This window comes from Podarcis pityusensis, assembly GCF_964106645.2.
Source record: "Podarcis pityusensis genome assembly, chromosome: 1".
NCBI lineage: Eukaryota > Metazoa > Chordata > Lepidosauria > Squamata > Lacertidae > Podarcis > Podarcis pityusensis.
Genome location: NC_138028.1, coordinates 136808499 through 136826609, shown reverse-complemented (window position 1 = coordinate 136826609; position 18111 = coordinate 136808499). Strand labels below are relative to the sequence as shown.

The window sequence follows — 18111 nt, the reverse complement described above, 5'->3', positions numbered from 1 at the left end:
TGACACAGCAGTAGCCAATTGTAGGTCCAGGCAATGCTTCTGGAAAAGAGAGGCATCACATATCTGCTGCAAGAAGGAAGCAGTCCATGCTGCTCCCACAACATGAGTTCGTTCTTTTTTCACTCTCTTCAGGTGTGTGTGGGGGGGGGGGACTGAACCTCTTTTGCATTTGGTTTTACAGAACTGAGAACACTGTGAGCAAAAAGCAAAGGGCAAGATTCAGCCCATGAGTCCACTATTGCAACAATATTTCCACACTCTTCTCCCCACATGCCCCCTGCAGCTCCCCAAATTGGTTCTGGTGGGATCAGGAAAAGCTGCTGAACAGTGTGGGGGAAGAGGGGATAATTCCATCTGGCAAACAGAAATGCCATAGCACACGAGTAGGCAAACTAGGGCCAGATCCAGCCCAATCGCCTTCTAAATCCGGCCCATGGACTATCCGGAAATCAGCATGTTTTTACATGTGTGGAATGTGTGCTTTTAAAAAAAAAAAAAAAAAAAAAAAGGCATCTCTGGGTTATTTGTGGGGCATAGGAATTCATTCATTTCCCCCCCCCCAAAAAAAATATAGCCTGGTCCCCCACAAGGTCTGAGGGACAGTGGACCGGCCCCCTGCTGAAAAAGTTTGCTGACCCCTGCCATAGCACTACATTGAATTCTTCCCACATTGGGCTCATGTGCCACCCGCTCTAGTCTATTCTCATTATGTCCACGTCAGAAACATTAGTTAGTCTCAACTATGTTCATCATTAATTACAGTAATCATTAATTACTGTTTGAAGCAATCTTGTTTCAATAAAGTTAACACCAACTGCAGGTTGTCTTGATTCAGACGTAGTGAAGCCACTGTAAGTTGAAAAGAGGCAGAAGTGCTGGAGAAGGAGAGGTGGGGCAGCGGCATTTGAGCCTGATTCTTATGGTGAATCAGGCCACTGATTTGCCACCACAAGTCCGCTCACCCCTCTTGGTGCGGCAGCGTTGCAGAACGGCAGAGGCTCCACTGGGGCCCCAATGATGGAACAATGATTTCAATGCCCTTCCTGATAGGCGGTGGGGTCTTATGCCCCCACTGCTTATCAGGGGCAAGATCCTAGTCTGCACCCTGCTTTGGTGAATGGAGTTGCAGGCTGGGATTTGGCCATTTAAGCAGTCTGCATCCAGGGTACTACCTGTTTGTTCCTTCAGCGGTTGGGCATTGGGGGAATCCGTTATCTTGGATAGAGGGGAAGTTGTAGTCTCCCCCTGCCCCTCCAAATGCTGGGGTATCCTGTTAAAGGGATCCAGGGGGGGAGGGAGTAGTCATGTCTGTGTGCCCATGTGGGACCAGGGCCGAAGGCACTCCCCCAGATGGAGGTCCCTGCGGGGGTCACCCTATTTGATGTAAGTCGTGGGAACCCCCACCCAGATTGACCACACATCACTTCTGGCAGGTGGGCAGAAAGTATTTTGATTGCCCCGTGTCTAAGCCAAACCTTTTTCATCTGTATTCAGGAAAATTGTGGCCTGTTTTGATCCAAACCAGTCTTATTGGTCTCTTATTTATATGGGTTGGGGTATGGGGAGCATAATGCCTGGACTTGCAACTGCATGTTAAACATGAAAATAACGAATTTGTCAGTAATAAATATGGATATGCAGCTAAGGTAGCCCAGTTCTTGATGTTTCTGATCAACATACCTTTTCTAAAAATTGTGGAAGCTGTAGAAGAATTATTCAGAAATATTTGTATTGAATGCTGAGGCATTCTAACTTATGAGGGAAATAGTGTTTGATGCATGTAGCTTCCAAATATTACATGTTAGGCCAATCTTGTTTTCCAAATAAGAAACTTAGGAGTTTTGGAGACATCCCTAGTTACTCCCCACTGACTGAAAAGATCTAGTAAAGGAAGGGATCGTAGTGAATCCCAAAGGTATATTTGACTGCTTTTTATAGTCTGGCAAATACCATTTTTTTAAACATCTCATACACCATGTCAAGGTTGGCAGAGAAAATAAATTAATCTAGGATTATATTTCCATTTTAATAGCCTAATTTGACCCATTAGTATTTATCTGTTTTAGTTATCTAAATCCTGCCTTAAGGTAGCTTTTAAAAGATGCATAATAAACAATATCAGCATCATCAGGATCCTATCCACAAGACAGTTGAAGGTAGAACTGAGGTTTGGATGTGTTGTCTCCCAACTTCCGGGGTGGCGCCCTCTGATCCGGAGGGACTGGCTCCACGGAAAACGCTACGGCGAAGCGGGGACCCTTTAAAAAATCACAGGTGGATGAAGCCTGTGACCATGGGACTCGGCGGGCACCTTTCACGCCCCCCCAATTCGTAAAGGAACCCCATTACGGGCTCCGGAGCGAAGAGGGGCTAGTGGCGCGGTTCTGAGAGTCAACTGCTTCTTCCGTGGAGCGAAGCCGCACAGCCGTTGCCGGAGAGCACTACCTTTTTCCTAGGACAATTTGGCTACAAAAACAACTACCCGTGAGCAGATCAAATTTGGACAATTGGACTTTAAACAACGATCTGTGAGTAGAACGGAAAATTGGATTAAGAAATTCCTCTTAATTTGGCACTGAAGCGGGAAGGTCTAAACAGGAAGTCAGCCTTCCGTTTCTTGTAGATAGATTAAAGCAAAGACATGGCAAACTAGAGTTTAGAAAATCGTTTGTAAAGGATCAACTTTCATCATCTAAAACTACTGAACCCCCTTCGGAAGCAGGAGAAGAGGGGGGATTTTTTCCGGATTGTTTAAACCTGCAGAAGAGAGTGTAAAGAAAAGTAATTTTCCACCGTCTTGAACCTGGGAGCGGGGTGTCAGAACAGACGTTTTTGGGAAGTTCATTGACTATAGACAAATGTTTTTGACAGACAGTTAAAAGAAGAGAAACATAGTGATTCCATTGTTCTCTTTCGCATTTTAAAGGAACAAATATTGACAAAATATCTGAAAAAGGAAACTTTGTTGTTAGATCTGCTGTTAAAAAAAAAAGAAAGAAGAAAAGAGATTGATACAAATAGAAGTTCTTCCCCTAGAGGGAGCTTGTGAAACTGTTATTAAATTTGAACTGGGGAGCTTCGCAGCTGCAAACAGATTAAGATCGTGGGAACAGACTTCTGACCTTGTATAACAATGTATTCAGAGGCTCTGGTGCGTGCTTTCTACAAGACAAGTGCTTTATTGGAACAGTTACATGAGAAGACGGATTTGATGACTGTGGCGATTAGAAATTTTGGACAGGTAGTGGGTATCTATATAGAACCCACCCAGGAATCAACTCAGGAGTGTGCTCTGACAGATCAGATGAGGGAGGAGATTGTTGCTGGACCTCGGGAGGCAGAGATGGAGGGAGCTGTGGCCCAGCAGGAACATGAGTTGTTGGATCTGACAAATGAACTTGGAAAAAGCCAGATTTGGAGAGATAGAGTTTTGTTTGGCTTGGAGATGGGGGGCTGGATAGACCTCCCTATGCAGGGATGTTTTGACTTTTCAAGTCTGGAAATGGGCCGTGAGGAGTTTGGGGTTGTGGGGGTCCTCAACTCTGGAGGGACCTTGAAACATGCTTTTAAATACCACATGGAGTTCAGTGTGGATTATGGAAAAGGGGCTGATCTGTCGAGAAGGGACAAAAATACTGTCAAGTTGGAGTTTCCACGAGTGAAAGGACCAGGAGACAAAGTAAAGTACAGGTATGAATATGAAGAAGATCTGCGGAAGGGACATGGAAGAGACTTAAGGGCCTCGGACATAAGATTACCAGATTAATGAACTAGATGGATGGGATAGAAAGGACTGACAAAACCCGGGACCAGGAGGAAGAGACGTTGGATGAAGATTGGAAGAAAGTTTTTTTTAAAATTTTTATTTAGGATTGTTTTGTAAAATTAATGAGTATTAGAAAAATGTTGGAACGAAATTATTTGGCTTTAGCAGAAATGTTAAAAAGAACTATGCAAGAATATGTCATGGTTATGAGAAATTGGTATAAATAAGATATAAGTTTTAAGTTTTAGGGTTTTTTATAGTAAGATAAGGTTAAAATAGATTAAGGTAATTTAATGACAGAATATTATGAAAAATGGGAAGGATTTGCTGTGATAATTAATAACTAGAATACAAAAAAGGGAGGTGTGAGGAGGTCAATGAAATAAGGCAATATTGGATCTGTTTTTAAATTTTTGTGGTTTACTTTTGTTTTTTGATTTTGATGTGTTATGTGTTTTGTTTTTGTTTTTTGATTTTTATTTTTATCGATTTGTATTGTTTGATTGCTGTTTGTTTTTCCCTTGTTTTTTTTCCTTTTTTGTCTGTTTGTTTTTTCTGTAATTTTAAAATGCTTAATAAATATCATTTATAAAATAAAAAAAGGATGTGTTGTCTCCCATCTGGGTTCAAAATATTGTGCAGAGCCTACATACAGGGAACAAACATTCCTACTTCAGACCTTTCCGCTCCAACTCATGAAAATTTATATTTTTCAAGCTTTTATTCTTTTTGAACATACTTAGAAGTTTGTATGACAGACCTAAAAACGAAGCCCTTTTATATTTCACAGAGATGATTTGAGCACTCACCCACAAAGTCTGTGCTTTGATACTTGCTATGTCAATGGGCTTCAACTGACTTGATTTGAAGTGGAATATGCATCCAGTCCAAAGAAAATCTACCTGTTTCAAGCTACACATTAAGAGTTTGGGTTGGCTTACCTAGGACCCTTCATGTTGTGTTCCTCTTGCATTTGTTCATCATGTCGTCAGTCAGAGCCTGAAGAGCCTGAAGAGATTTGAAAGATGTGGAAACAGATATTTGGCTCATTGCAGAATAGCTAATTTAAATGACACTTTTGAACATTCTTGTATTCAAGTAGACAAAGACGTGGCAAAATATCAGTAATGAAGTTATTTATTTATCAGTCCCATATGTCTTCCATTTTATCTTCACATTAATCCTGTCACATAGGTTTGTCTGAGGGGGACTGACTGAGTTCACCCAGGAAGCTTTGTGGCTCAGTATGGTTTCGAATCCAAGCCTCTCAGTTCAACACCCTGTCCAATACAACTCATGGCTCTGTAGGCATTTTATAGATACATATGATAAAAGTTTGAAAACATGAATAAGGAAATGCAATATTGCCGTTGAATTTATATGGCCACAGCTGGAGGAACATTAACTAAAGGCCTCTGCAGAGCTTTGGTTGGAGTGAGATGTATACATGGCTGGGGAAACCATGATCCTGCTTTCTAGTTGAAGCTTCCCTATCCAACATTTTTCTGGGTGTACAGACTGCAGATTTGGAGCATATTTATTTTGGAGCTTATGTTGGGGTTTATTCATCTTATAGAAGGTCAGACATGTTGAGAGGATAGGACCAGCAGATGTGATCACAATCTCTTCCTTCATCCTTACATCTAACATCTGATCAATATATGCAAGAGGCTTAATTTGTGAATTTCTTACCAATGCAGAGTTCTGGCAGTGATGACAATAGCATCATCATACTCATATATCATACTCCAGTAGACAATGATTTAAGTCACAGTAGCTCAACGTCCTCCAAACAACCTTTTGACATTCATTGTTCTAAAAACAGTTCCTAAGGATCTTGGGTGAGATTCAACAAAAGGGTTGCACCCCAACTTTCAGCAGAATTGTATACATGTCTGCTCAGAAGTACGATAAATGCAGGTAGGAATATGGTGCAAGTTATGTTCCTATTTAGTGTGACTTGTTGTGACTAACATTTCACATTGATTTTAGTTGGGCCTAAAGGCAACTAGCTGTCTGGATCCAACCCAGCATATTCTGAGATTTAAGAAGTACTTTAAGTATTTGAACAGAACTCTTTTAAATAATTATGTATACAGTGGTACCTTGGGTTACAAACACGTCGGGTTACAAACACTTCGGGTTACAGACTCCGCTAACCCAGAAATATTACCTCGGGTTAAGAACTTTACCTCAGGATGAGAACAGAAATCGCGCGCCAGCAGTGCGGTGGCAGCGGGAGGCCCCATTAGCTAAACTTGTGCTTCAGGTTAAGAACGGTTTCAGGTTAAGAACAGACCTCCAGAACAAATTAAGTTTGTAACCAGAGGTACCACTGTATCTGCCTGTATTTTGTGTATAGAACTCAAAGCTGTCTTTTGCTGTTTTCTGTTTGGTTTTGTTTCAATTTCATGTAGGAGTATCTTCATCACAAGCAAATAATGATGATATACTTTCATAGCACGTCACATGTTCAAACAGCATAAAACATTATCTCCCTAATCCTTCATTACAATAATCAGTAAAAGTCTCATTTATAGTTCTAACAATAAAAACATGAATGAGATCACAGACTCTCATAATTAAATCTCACTACCCCCCACCTTGTTAAATCCCAAAATTTGTATTTCAAGGTCACAGATGATAGCAAATCGATTTTTCCCCAATCACGAGTTAGTATTTTAGTACATACAAAAATGTGTCTTACTAAGGCACATTAAGATACCGTTTCTAGTTATCTGCTTACAGAAGTCTTCTGTTCTAAAGCACACAAGACCTGCTGTCATAAACCTTTGTAGGAACATTCCCTGTAATTAACACAAGAGAAGTCATTGTATTCATTGTTTCATTGGGGCAGGCTCATTAAAGTACCAACAAGGCTCGCATTAACACAGGTTCTTGTGTCATTGTTCTTAATATCCCATTAGGCTGTAGGGGCCTCTGCTGCCCTTTCTCTGAACTCCTCTGCATATTCTAGGGCAGCAGCGTGGTGTAGTGGTTAAGAGCGGTGGACTCGTAATCTGGGGAACCGGGTTCGCGTCTCCGCTCCTCCACATGCAGCTGCTGGGTGACCTTGGGCCAGTCACACTTGTCTGAAGTCTCTCAGCCCCACTCACCTCACAGAGTGTTTGTTGTGGGGGAGGAAGGGAAAGGAGATTGTTAGGTGCTTTGAGACTCCTTCTGGTAGTGATAAAGCGGGATATCAAAGCCAAACTCCTCCTCTTCTTCCCCAGCTGTCAATTTGGCTTTGAGGATGATATGCTGATAGTTAAACAGATGCCATCCTCTGTCAGGATAGGCTGAGGATATAACTCCTGCATAAATGGAAAACACAGTAATCCAATTATGATAGTTGCATTCAATAGTTATCTTCTATTCCTTCTTTTGCCACTCGTCCGGTTTTGATTTTATACTATAAGAGGAGGCAGGGACAGCAGGGAAAACATGTCTATAAACTCACCATTGAGGATGCGCTCACATATTTCCCCCCCCCCCGTAAGTGAATTCTGGGGGTTGGTCTGTGTGCTTAAAAGTAGACTCCCTAATACGCCCCTTGGAGTCTAAACCCTCCTCGCCACAAGAAGCTGTGGCTCCATTATCACTCCTGTGCTTCCTATTTCTCTGTATCCAGACCCACTTTGGGAGTCCAGGCAATCTAGCTGTCGTGACCCAGTACCCCTAATCTGGTCCTCGTGGTCACGATCAGAATAATCAGACTTACTTGAGGAATCCCTCCTGGACTTACGTCCCCTTCTCCTGGTTCTCTGGGATCTTTTTCTCCTGTGCTGCGACCTATGTGGTCCGGGGCTCATAAAACTGTCAGATAGGCTAGAGCAGTGGTGGTGAATCCATGGCACGCATGCCAGAGGGGGCACTCAGAGCCCTCTCTGTGGGCACGCCCGCCCAGCACACAGCCGGCAGAAGGCGAGGGCAGCACGTTGAGTCCTCAGCTCAACTTGTGTCTGAGTAGAAGCGCCTTGGATGGGGCATCGTGTGTGTGTGTGTGTGTGCGCGCGCGCGCGCGCGCAAAACAGAGCTACAACTTCCAGGTTGGTGGGCCGCCGAGAGTTCTGAGCAGCCACCTTCCTCCTCCTGCTGCTGCAAGGTTGAGGCCTTACACATCCTTTGGCCGGGGCCATTGGGAGCGGAGTCAGACGTGGAGTGGAGGCTTCGCGTTGGTGGAAGCAGGAGCAGGGCGGGGATCTCTCAGCTAGGAAGCACGAAGCCTCCTCTTCTGAGAGATCCCCGCCTCCACTCCTGCTTGCACACACGTAGGAGTGGGATCGGGCAGCTCAGCTGAGGAGCGCCTGGCTGCCTTCAGGTGATGCAGGGGCTCTTAGATGCAGCTTCTGGGCTGCCTCCACCTTCCCCAGTTTCAGCAGCTATTCAGCTTAGCTGCCTTCCCGGGGTGGCGGGGAATCTGATGCGGAAGTGGGGGCTCCTTTAAACTTCTCTCTTGAGGGTAGTGCAGCCACAAACCCCACAACAGAAAGTGCGACGGAGCCTGCACCTCCCCAGCTGAGCAGCCCCGATCCAGCTCCTGTTCCTGTGCAAGCAGCAATGCTGCCTAGCAGAGCAGCCCGATCCCACTCCTACTTGGCTGCAAGCAGGAGCAGGCTGGAGGGGTGGGGTGGCGGCGACATCCCTTACCAGCTCACTTGCCTCCGCCCCGGGCCAGCCTTCCCTCACTCACTGCCTCCGGAGCTGGAGGAGGGGGTGGTTGCTGTTGTGGCAGCAGAGGGACCCAGCGCTGGAGGGCAGCAGGTGCCTGCTTGCTTGCTGCCCAGGCCACCTTCCCTCACTCTGAAAACGGAAGTTATACTCAGAACAGAGCACGTTCCACTTCCGGGAAAAGTTTGAAAACCGGAACACTCATTTGCAGGTTTGAAGTGTTTGGGTTCCAAGTAGTTCGAGAACTAAGCTATTCGAAAACCGAGGTACCACTGCATTGCTCCACTCTCTCTCCACATGGATGCGCCAACCTCCCCTTCTAATCTAAGACCTCAGTATTCAGGTTAAATTGCTGTGTTGGCACTTTGCGATAAATAAGTGGGTTTTGGGTTGCAGTTTGGGCACTCGGTCTCTAAAAGTTTTGCCATCACTGGCCTATGTCTTCCTCACATTGTTTTTTGATCACGTCGAGGGGGGTTGTGGGATTTTGTAGCAGTATTTTGTATATTGTGGATACCATCCCTTTGCTGTGTCCCTTTGTTAGGAAGAAGTTTTCAAAGGTTGTCAAGGGCCTAGTTGCTGCTGATTTTACTACTGGATTGTTTAAGAGGGCATGTAATTGGTGGTGTGCTAGCCAGGGCATTTGAGTGCCCCCTAGCTTGTCTTGCATTTCTTGTGCTGATATGGGTTTGTTATTTTTGTAGGTCGGCTAGGCAGTATAAGCCTTCGGCTTGCCAGGTTTTTATCTGGAGGTTTTGTGCTGCGTGGTGGAATAGTGGGTGGTGTGCCAGGGGGATTAGTGGGGATGGGGGTAAGTGGGCATTTTGCCTCTTTTAAAGTGGTGTGAAGTGCATTAATTTGTATGTAAAAAAATGATTCTATACTGGAAAAAGTGTCTCTGGGAGAAGAATTTTGTCCATTCTTGATAGAATTGTTCTTCTGTCCAGTAAGGAAGACAGAAGGGGAAGAGGGTCAGGGAGACAGAGGTATGCTTCAAAATGTGCATTTTTCTTTGTGGAAAATCATAAGACTTTTGCCTTCTTTTCAGCAGTTGCTTTGAGTGTGGCTGCACACTTTCATTTAAATTATGTCTCAGCTGGAAGAAGATGAGTATGTTTTATGTAGCAGTCAGAGGTTCAGAACAATATCAGTCACTGAGCTACCAGAATGGTAAATTAAATCTGGAGAGAGTGAAGGGAGCTTGCTCATCACTACACACTGATATAGAAGCGGCAAAGAGGGAGAGCTGAAACAGGCCCAAGTGTTTATGTTATTGATGGAAACGTACAAATCATTTCCTTCCTTCCTTTAGTTGTCGTGGTCCATCACTTTAGTCCATTTTCACCTTGCTAAGGGATTCTGAATGGGCCTCCCTGCGCTGACACCTAATTAATCTCTCACAAGCCTGTTCTTGCAGCCTGTCTGTCTGCAGTCCCCCCCATCGTATCTGAGTTACTCATAATATATATTCCTTTCTTGGTTTGTCTTTTCCCCTGAAGATGCAGCTTTCAATTTCTCTATTGGGAACTGTCTGATATAAATCAATGTGTTCTTCTTGTTCTACCCCAGAGGAATTTATCTGCAGTCTCTAGCACATTCTTTCGTTCTTTGCATTTCTGTCAGAAGTATGATATGGTAATTGTTAGGAGTACACAATTTGTTCAGTGCTAATTGATTATTTCAAACTACTTTACCTACATCTTTCTCTATTCAGATAATGTAAACACTGTTGCCACAAATACAGGCTTTATCGAAGACTCATGTTATAATTTGGAGCACAGACTGTGACAACTGAAAGGAATCACACAGGTCATCTTGTGCTAATGTGACTCAACCACCTTTCATATCCTGTGAACATGCAGCCTGCCATTTCCCCAGATTGCTTCTTTGTGTCTAATTGGAATGAGCTCTCACAGCCTGTACTGTGCTTGCATGGTGCCTGCATTCCAGGACTCTCCTCTAACGCTATAAATGTAATGATGTGCTGAATCTCTAATAACCTATTCAATTCACTGTGTAATTGATTATTGACTTACAAAAATGGCCACTGCCATTAGGATTTAAACAGCTGGGTGTGATAAATATAAACAGCATTCCAGACTTGCAAAACAGAAGTTAACTCCCGCTTGTGAATTGGCCACAAAAGACAGAATATACCTTTGAAAACCATTTTCTGGGGAATAAGAAGGCGGGGGGCGGGGGGGTTACTATCTCTTTGCTCTGCATGACGGCTTCTAGGAAATATAGGGCTGGCTACCCTTGGAAACAGGATGCTGGGTCAGATCTAACAGGGCTATGTGTAACTTCTTAAGAAATTTCTAGGCAATTTAAAATTAGAAACTGAATTGTTAGAACCCAAAACTAAGAATTTGTCAAGAAAGTATAACTTGCTGCTGAAATGGAACACTCAGGATGAAACGGTAAAATCGGCTATGATTAAATGGGCACAAGATGTTGGACATAACATTATGTTTGCTGACTGGGAACAGTTGTGGACCACAGGTATGAAATTTACGGCATGTAATGCCTTAAGAGAGAATATTATGAAAATGATATACAGGTGGTACATAACCCCAGTCAAGCTTGCAAAAATCTATCATTTGCCCGATAATAAATGTTGGAAATGTAAAGAAACTGAAGGTACATTTTTTCACCTTTGGTGGACGTGTCCAAAGATTAAGGCTTTCTGGGAAATGATATATAATGAATTAAAAAAGGTATTTAAATATACCTTCCCTAAGAAACCAGAGGCCTTTCTCCTGGGCATAGTCGGCCAAATGGTGTTAAAAAAGGATAGAACTCTCTTTATGTATGCAACAACAGCAGCAAGAATACTTATCGCAAAGTATTGGAAGACACAAGAACTTCCCACGCTGGAGGAATGGCAGATGAAACTGATGGACTATATGGAACTGGCGGAAATGACTGGCAGAATCCGTGACCAGGGAGAAGAGTCGATGGAGGAAGATTGGAAGAAATTCAAAGATTATCTACAGAAACACTGCAAAATTAATGAATGTTAGAGTGATGTTGGATTGAAAATAAGTGGTTTCCAGCTGTACAGGATAAAGTTATAGATAGATCAAGATTAAAGATTAGGATTAAAGAAGTTTAAGGAAATGGAAATTTGGTACTTAAGAGGTAAAATTTCAACGTTATATTACAGTAAGATTAAAGATTAGGATTAAAGAAGTCTAAGGAAATGGAAATTTGGTACTTAAGAGGTAAAATTTGGATGTTATATTACATTAAGATTAAAGACTGGGATTAAAAAAGTGGAAAAGAAATTGCTGGACAAACAATTTGGACTGGAATACAAAAGAGGGAGGTATGAGGAAGTCCAGAAAATAAGTAAATTTAAAAACGGAAATGAAAAAGTGATATAGTTTTTAATTGCTCTGTTTCTTTTTTTTCTGCTTTTTGTTTCTTTTTTGTGTTTTTCTTCTTTTTTTGGATTATGTATTGTGTATTTGTGTATTTCTTTTTTATGTCTTTTTGTCTAACTTTTTATTGGAACCTTAATAAAAATCATTTATAAAAAAAAAAAAAGAAATTTCTATGCAATTTGAAACACTGATAGTCTTCACTTGTAAAGCACATTGGTGGTGGACTATACATTCACACAAGCACAGACACATACGTCTCATTGCCCCCTCTCACACAAAGAAAGACAGGTGTGCACATGCAACACAGAGACACACATGCATTCTTGCACAGTCATGGAGAGAGAGACATGTGGGAAGGGTCACTGCCATGCATCCATTTGCCTTTTTTTCTTTAAAAAAAACCCCTTATTTATTTGTTTTTCTGTTTTATCATATCATCATTGCATACTGTATTATAGTCATATTCAGGATATTAAGAGGGGAAAATAACATAAATGTAAGACATACATAAATAAATAAATATTAGTAGTAACATAACTTCTTCCTCCAATTTTCCATTTAAACACACACACACAGCCTGCCCACATCTCCCATCTGCCAAACAGGGAAGAGTTATTTCCATATGTGTATCTTCTATTAAAATGTGGCAGATCACTTTCCTATGAGGCTAATAGTAGCACAAACACAGTGATCTTCATGGGATTAAATCTTAACCTCCTTTGTTCTCCCTATCTGCCTAGGGTAAGGTGGGCTCGGTGGGTCACAGGGCTTCAGTTTCACAGGTAGGGATAGCAGCTCCATCGTTTTATGAAATATCAACATTTCATGCCTTTCTATGACATTCATTTATTTTAATTGCAATGCAGGAATGTGCATGAACAATGTAGCACATAAAACCAAAGTCAAAGAACTGGAAATAGTTTGCTCAAGTGAATCTAACTGGCACAATTAATGAGCTTGTTAGTGGCCTTGTTATGTAGAAAGGCAGGGAAGTAAGTAAGTAAGTAAGTAAGTAAGTAAGTAAATAGTGGTTTTTTTGTCAACATGAATAGTGTGGATGCCAAATTATAATTTGTCGGTCAGTTGTAGTTATGCTTCCTTTTCCTGTTGGAAAACATTGCCAAGTTATTCCACTATAGTTGCTTAGGATATGTCATTGTGTTCTTTTGCAGTGAGCGCTGCAGATACACCTTTCGTGGCCATAAGGATTCAGTAAACAGCATTGAATTTCTTCCTTTCTCCAACATCATTCTCACCAGCTCTGCAGACAAGACATTGTCTCTTTGGGATGCCAGAACAGTAAGCTAACTTATTGCTTTGGGAACTGGGTGAACTCATAAAAGCTGGACAAACACACTGCTTGCTTGATGGGAAATATTTGAATCTGTTGTAATACCTCAATCAAGTGGATGATGTCAAGTTATAGGGAGGAAGTAGGAGGGAAATGAGGAATGTCCCAATTTAATAAAGGTGATTTTCCTCTCTGGACTCCAATAACTTATGCATTTAGAGACCACTGAACTTTACGTAAACATGACTTATATAATATATAATATTTCGGAACATTGAACACCAACTTTTTGTAAGTTTCCTTCCATTGCCAGGTGCTTTGGGAGGTTGTTCTGTGGACTCCTGCCTATCAGTCTTGGGCTCAAGTCAGCCCTGATTCTGGTCTGGCTCCTTAGCTGGTGACTCTGAGGCCTCCAACCCTGTGTTTTAAAGGCTGCTGGACTTTGAGGTCCTGACACCAACTCCCCCTCCATGGCCTCAATTCAATGGGCTTGGCTTGTGCAGATAGCCACAATGGAATTTCTGACATGGTCATGAACAGCTTCCCACAAACAGTCCTTGGGTAGGTAGCGCTTCCAGTCAGTGAGGCATTATAAGAGTCTCTGATGCATTCATGAGTCTAGAATTTGAGCCACTTCATATTCTTCCTGCCTGTTGTCCATGAGTGGTGTGGCTGGAGGTTGGCATCTTTCTGGATCTGGATTTAGCATAGATGAAACCAGGAGCGACTGATGAAACACTGGATGTACTATGTTGAAGGTAGCTGAAGCCTGTAAGCAAGAGGGTTTTCAGAAAGGGGCAAAGCTGTTATCAGGGTAGGGGCAATGCTGGAGGAAGGGTGTGCAGGGTGTGTGTGGTCCGCCCCATGCGTCATCACTGGGGTGTGTGTGTGTGTGTGACAAAATGAGTTTTTTTTAAAAAAAATAATAAATTGGGCTCACAAAACTTTTTAGGAATGATGTGGTGGCTTAGGCGCCTGCAGGGTCCACGCTGCCTGAAATGGCAGCATGGGACTTGTGCCTGCTTACTTCCTCTCCCTCAGCCGCCCTACAGCTGAGGGGGCAGTGGCGGAGAGACTCCAAGCGTTGGAGAGGCTCACCCCACCTCCACGGGCAGCTCGCCTGCCCCCACGGGCAGATTGCCCTGCCCCCTGCTGCAGGACACGCCCCCACACCAGGCACTTGTGCGGCTAGCTACGCTGCTGGGTGGGGGGGCCTACTTACAATCTATTTTACTAGAGAGGCATTCAGTGTCAGTTGGAGAGTTGATGAGCATACTCAAGAGGGTTCTCAGCCTGCCATTTGCGGTCAGCATAGGCCTTGTATTTGGCATGGTTCAACTTGACTCTGAGGTCCTCCTGGATAGCCTGATAAGAGGCACCAGCAGCTGGAAATTGGTGGAAGAAGTGACATCTGGGAAATAGAGGGTTTGGAAGTATTGCTGAGGAAAAAATGAGAGCTGTTATAGGCCAAATTCTGCTATGCCCAACAGATCTACCCAGTTCTGCTGTTGATGGGAAGAGCAATACCAGAGATGTTGCTCCTATGTAGGGCTGATCCCTTCTGTCTGCCCATCACTCTGAGGATGATAGGCTGAAATATAGGCATGGATTTCTAGCAGGTTGCATAGGGCATGGCAGAACTGTGGCCTTTGGCCTGAAACAATCTGGGCCAAGAATCCATGTAGATGGAATAGAGTTGCTGTTTCATGGGTACTTGGGGTTCTCTGGCAAGAAATGAAGTGGGTCATATTAGTGAGGACATTAGTGACAACAATGTGGTTGTGAATTGCCTAGCGGGGAACTGGTCTGTGCAGAAGTCCCTAATCAATATTTGTCATGGTCTGGGTAGTCTTTTCTTCTTTTGTATGATTACTTAAAGTACCAGCCACAGTCATTGCCCCCACTCACTACACCTACCCCACCCCACCCTGCTCAGAGATGGACACTTAATCTTTTAACTGTTCTATTTGCCTGAATTCAGATCACTTCAGTAAAAATTGTTTTACTGTCTGAAACTCTAACTGTGGCTGGTAGCTGGCTGCCTTTCCAAGCAGAAAAGGGTGTGTATGTTGCAAATGAAATGAATGCATGACAGAATGGCATCTTCACATAAGAAATACTAAGTCTTCTTTCTGCTTTTGACAATGCATGCTGCTGATTGCTGACAGTCACATCAGGAGAGAATCTGCATTTTAAAAAAGCATTCTGTAAATTTGTTGTGTAATGCCAATGCATGGCACAGCATATTAAGAAATCATCGCCTAGATATAACAGACAGAGCACACACATAGTTCCAATACATGTTTACTCTGGCTGGATCAGACGAGGACCACAGAAATAATGACAGTGAGATGAGCAGAGTGACGATCTTAAGCTCAGAGACTGAAAACAGTGATGAGAAATACGGGGTGAAAAAGTTATCAAAAGATTGGTATCAAAGAGCGCTCACAAGCTCTCACGTGTATGGCAGGAGATCGTTTTGTGCATGAGCAGCCAAGCTCTGTCAAAACTTGCTATTCTGCTTACTTTTAACAAATTTTGTCACCATCCCTACCTGACAGTAAAAGGGCCAGGAAGGAGTAAAGCAGATGAACCCACATGCACATGTGGTTTTGCTCAGCCAAGGTTTGACTTAATTAGTTGTGTGAACCAGGCTAATATCTGTTCCTTAAGTACACAGCCTCTTATATTTACTTCTTTCTGCAACATGCAGCAGCCTCTGATGATGAAGCAGTGGCTGTAACTATTGTTAGATACATTAGGCATCGTAAGAAACCATGTTCTACAAACCCACTTCACATTATGGTTTCTAATTCTGGTTTGTTGGCATATCTCAGACTGTGGTTTGCTAAATCATTCCACGCTGTACTTTTTCTACTTTAACCATGAATGTGATGACTTCATTGAACCTTTATGTGATATATCTGTGTTGGCTTATAGGCTCTATAAATAACCTTCCTTAAACAATAACATTTTATTTAAATTATACTAAGAGAAAATGCCAAATAGAAAAATAAGAACAAGATTTAGAAAGCAACAATAAGTTTTCAGCTTAAATGTGGGTATCATTGTTCACTCTAATAAGTTGTGGGTCATTTCACCCTTGAGTGGAATGGTCTTCCTGGGGAGCTTGTGGACTGCCCTTCCTTGGGAGGGGGGTTTAAGCAGAGACTGGATGGCCATCTGTCATGGATGCTTTAGCTGAGATTTCTGCATTGCTGGGGTTTGGACTTGATGAACCATGCTATGATATCATTGCTAGTCTTAACTGGATTTGTGTATCTTTCTTTCTCACTTGTCTATGTCTCCAATCAGTCTTTTTAAAAATGTAGTTCACTCTTTTAAATCCTTCCAGGCGTACGCAGGTTAACTATGGGATTGAGAATAAATTAAGGAATTTTTTAGAGTGTTAAATTGTGGGTGAACATATAAGACGACACAGCGATTCTTCAAACAGCTCCTGTTTATTCACAGGCCAGAACAGAACTGAAGGGTTCAGCCAGCCTGCTTATATAGAGCTCCACTGCAATGCAACTGTAACACTTTCTGTAACTATCCAATCACTGAACGTCACTTTCAATCCCTTATTTGCATATGTGGACCTGAGTGAAAACTACCTACAGTATCCAGGGGGCTGCTGGCCCAGGGTGAGAACTTCAGTACATAACACAGAGAATGTGAAATGTGAAAAACATAGAATACCTACTCCTCTAGTACATTATGCTTTCAGCATTATTTTCTTCCTCCACCTTTTTCTATTTCTTTTTGACTAGTTGAACAAGAATTTTATCTTTGTTGTTTTCCACAGAACAGTCTAATGTTGTCATCTGGGCAGTGAGGATTTGATACAGATGATAGGTAGCTGATGTAAAAATAATTATGTGTAGAAACCTTGAAAATGAGAAAAACGGCCAGCAGGATATGGACCACAGCTTCAGAAAGACTGAGCTGAATCTTCTGTGAATATATAGTTGGTGTGCACTGAATGAATAGAAATACATGAATATTGAGATTGCCATGGTAAGTGAAGCAGGAGGTTTCAAAAACTGATGCAAACTGAGGTCACACATGGTGGCATCTCTATTTCTGCTCCTCCATTCCTTCATATAGATAATGTCACTCACCAGTGCTGTAGTCACAAAGGCACAGTACATCTTTTAACTTCAGGCAGCAGTCATATTATTCCTAGAGAAACTTGGGTGTCTGTTGAGTGGCCTAATAGTCACGCGCCCGCTGAAAATCAGCGGAACTTCAGTCGCAACATGTCCCACTGATTTCAGTGGGGCTTAAATTCTTGTAGTTTAATCTGGTTCCAAGTCATTATTCCTTATAAACTTGCTCAACTATGTCAGTACCATTGTATCAGAAACAGGAAATATGTTTATGTGGGATAAAAGTTATGCTTAGGATTTGTCTGTTCTTCAGAAATAAAAGTAACAGATGGCTAAACACTGGTCAGCTGAAGCAGCCGTCTTTTCCATTCTTCTGCCATTCCTCTTTTCTTGTTACTCCATGCCCCACTATGTCCCCAGTAGACTGGCAGGTAGCCAAGGGGGAGGGCAGGGGGCAGCTGCCCCCCCCCAAATCAATATAAATCTGCCCCCCAACAGAAATCCTGACAACGCCCATAGGCAGGCAGTGAAGACTTGTACCCTTCCTTTGCTGCTGCTAAGGAGAAGTGGCAATGTGTTCAGCACATGGTCCAACTAAAATCATTCTTCATGTTGGCTCTTCTGCATGCATGTGCGTTTGTGTGAGGGAGAGGGTGAGTTGTGTGTCTCATTTGTAGGAAATCCACTAGTGGGGGGGGGGAGGCAATGCTTTTATTTACACCTTCCAGACACTGCAGTAAACTCTGTGGAAGAGGTGAATGCCTCTTTTATAAAGTGTTCAGGTTCCTCCCTCCCAACGCATCCTCATTAGGATCACTTCTAAGATGAGGAATGAACTCCACAAAGAGTCACTGGCAGACACCCTGAAGAAAAGAGGTACTGTGA

The 18111-nt window shown here is 42.7% G+C and overlaps 1 protein-coding gene across 1 annotated transcript in view; it reads left to right on the top strand.

The window, feature by feature from the left end:
- The window catches only part of SPAG16 (sperm associated antigen 16), a 441575-nt gene that overhangs the window by 233248 nt on the left and 190216 nt on the right, over nt 1-18111 (top strand). Inside the window, exon 11 of the mRNA XM_081002681.1 lies at nt 12996-13122. Within this exon, the coding sequence (XP_080858807.1) occupies nt 12996-13122 (127 nt within the window). The remainder of the gene's footprint in view (nt 1-12995; nt 13123-18111) is intronic.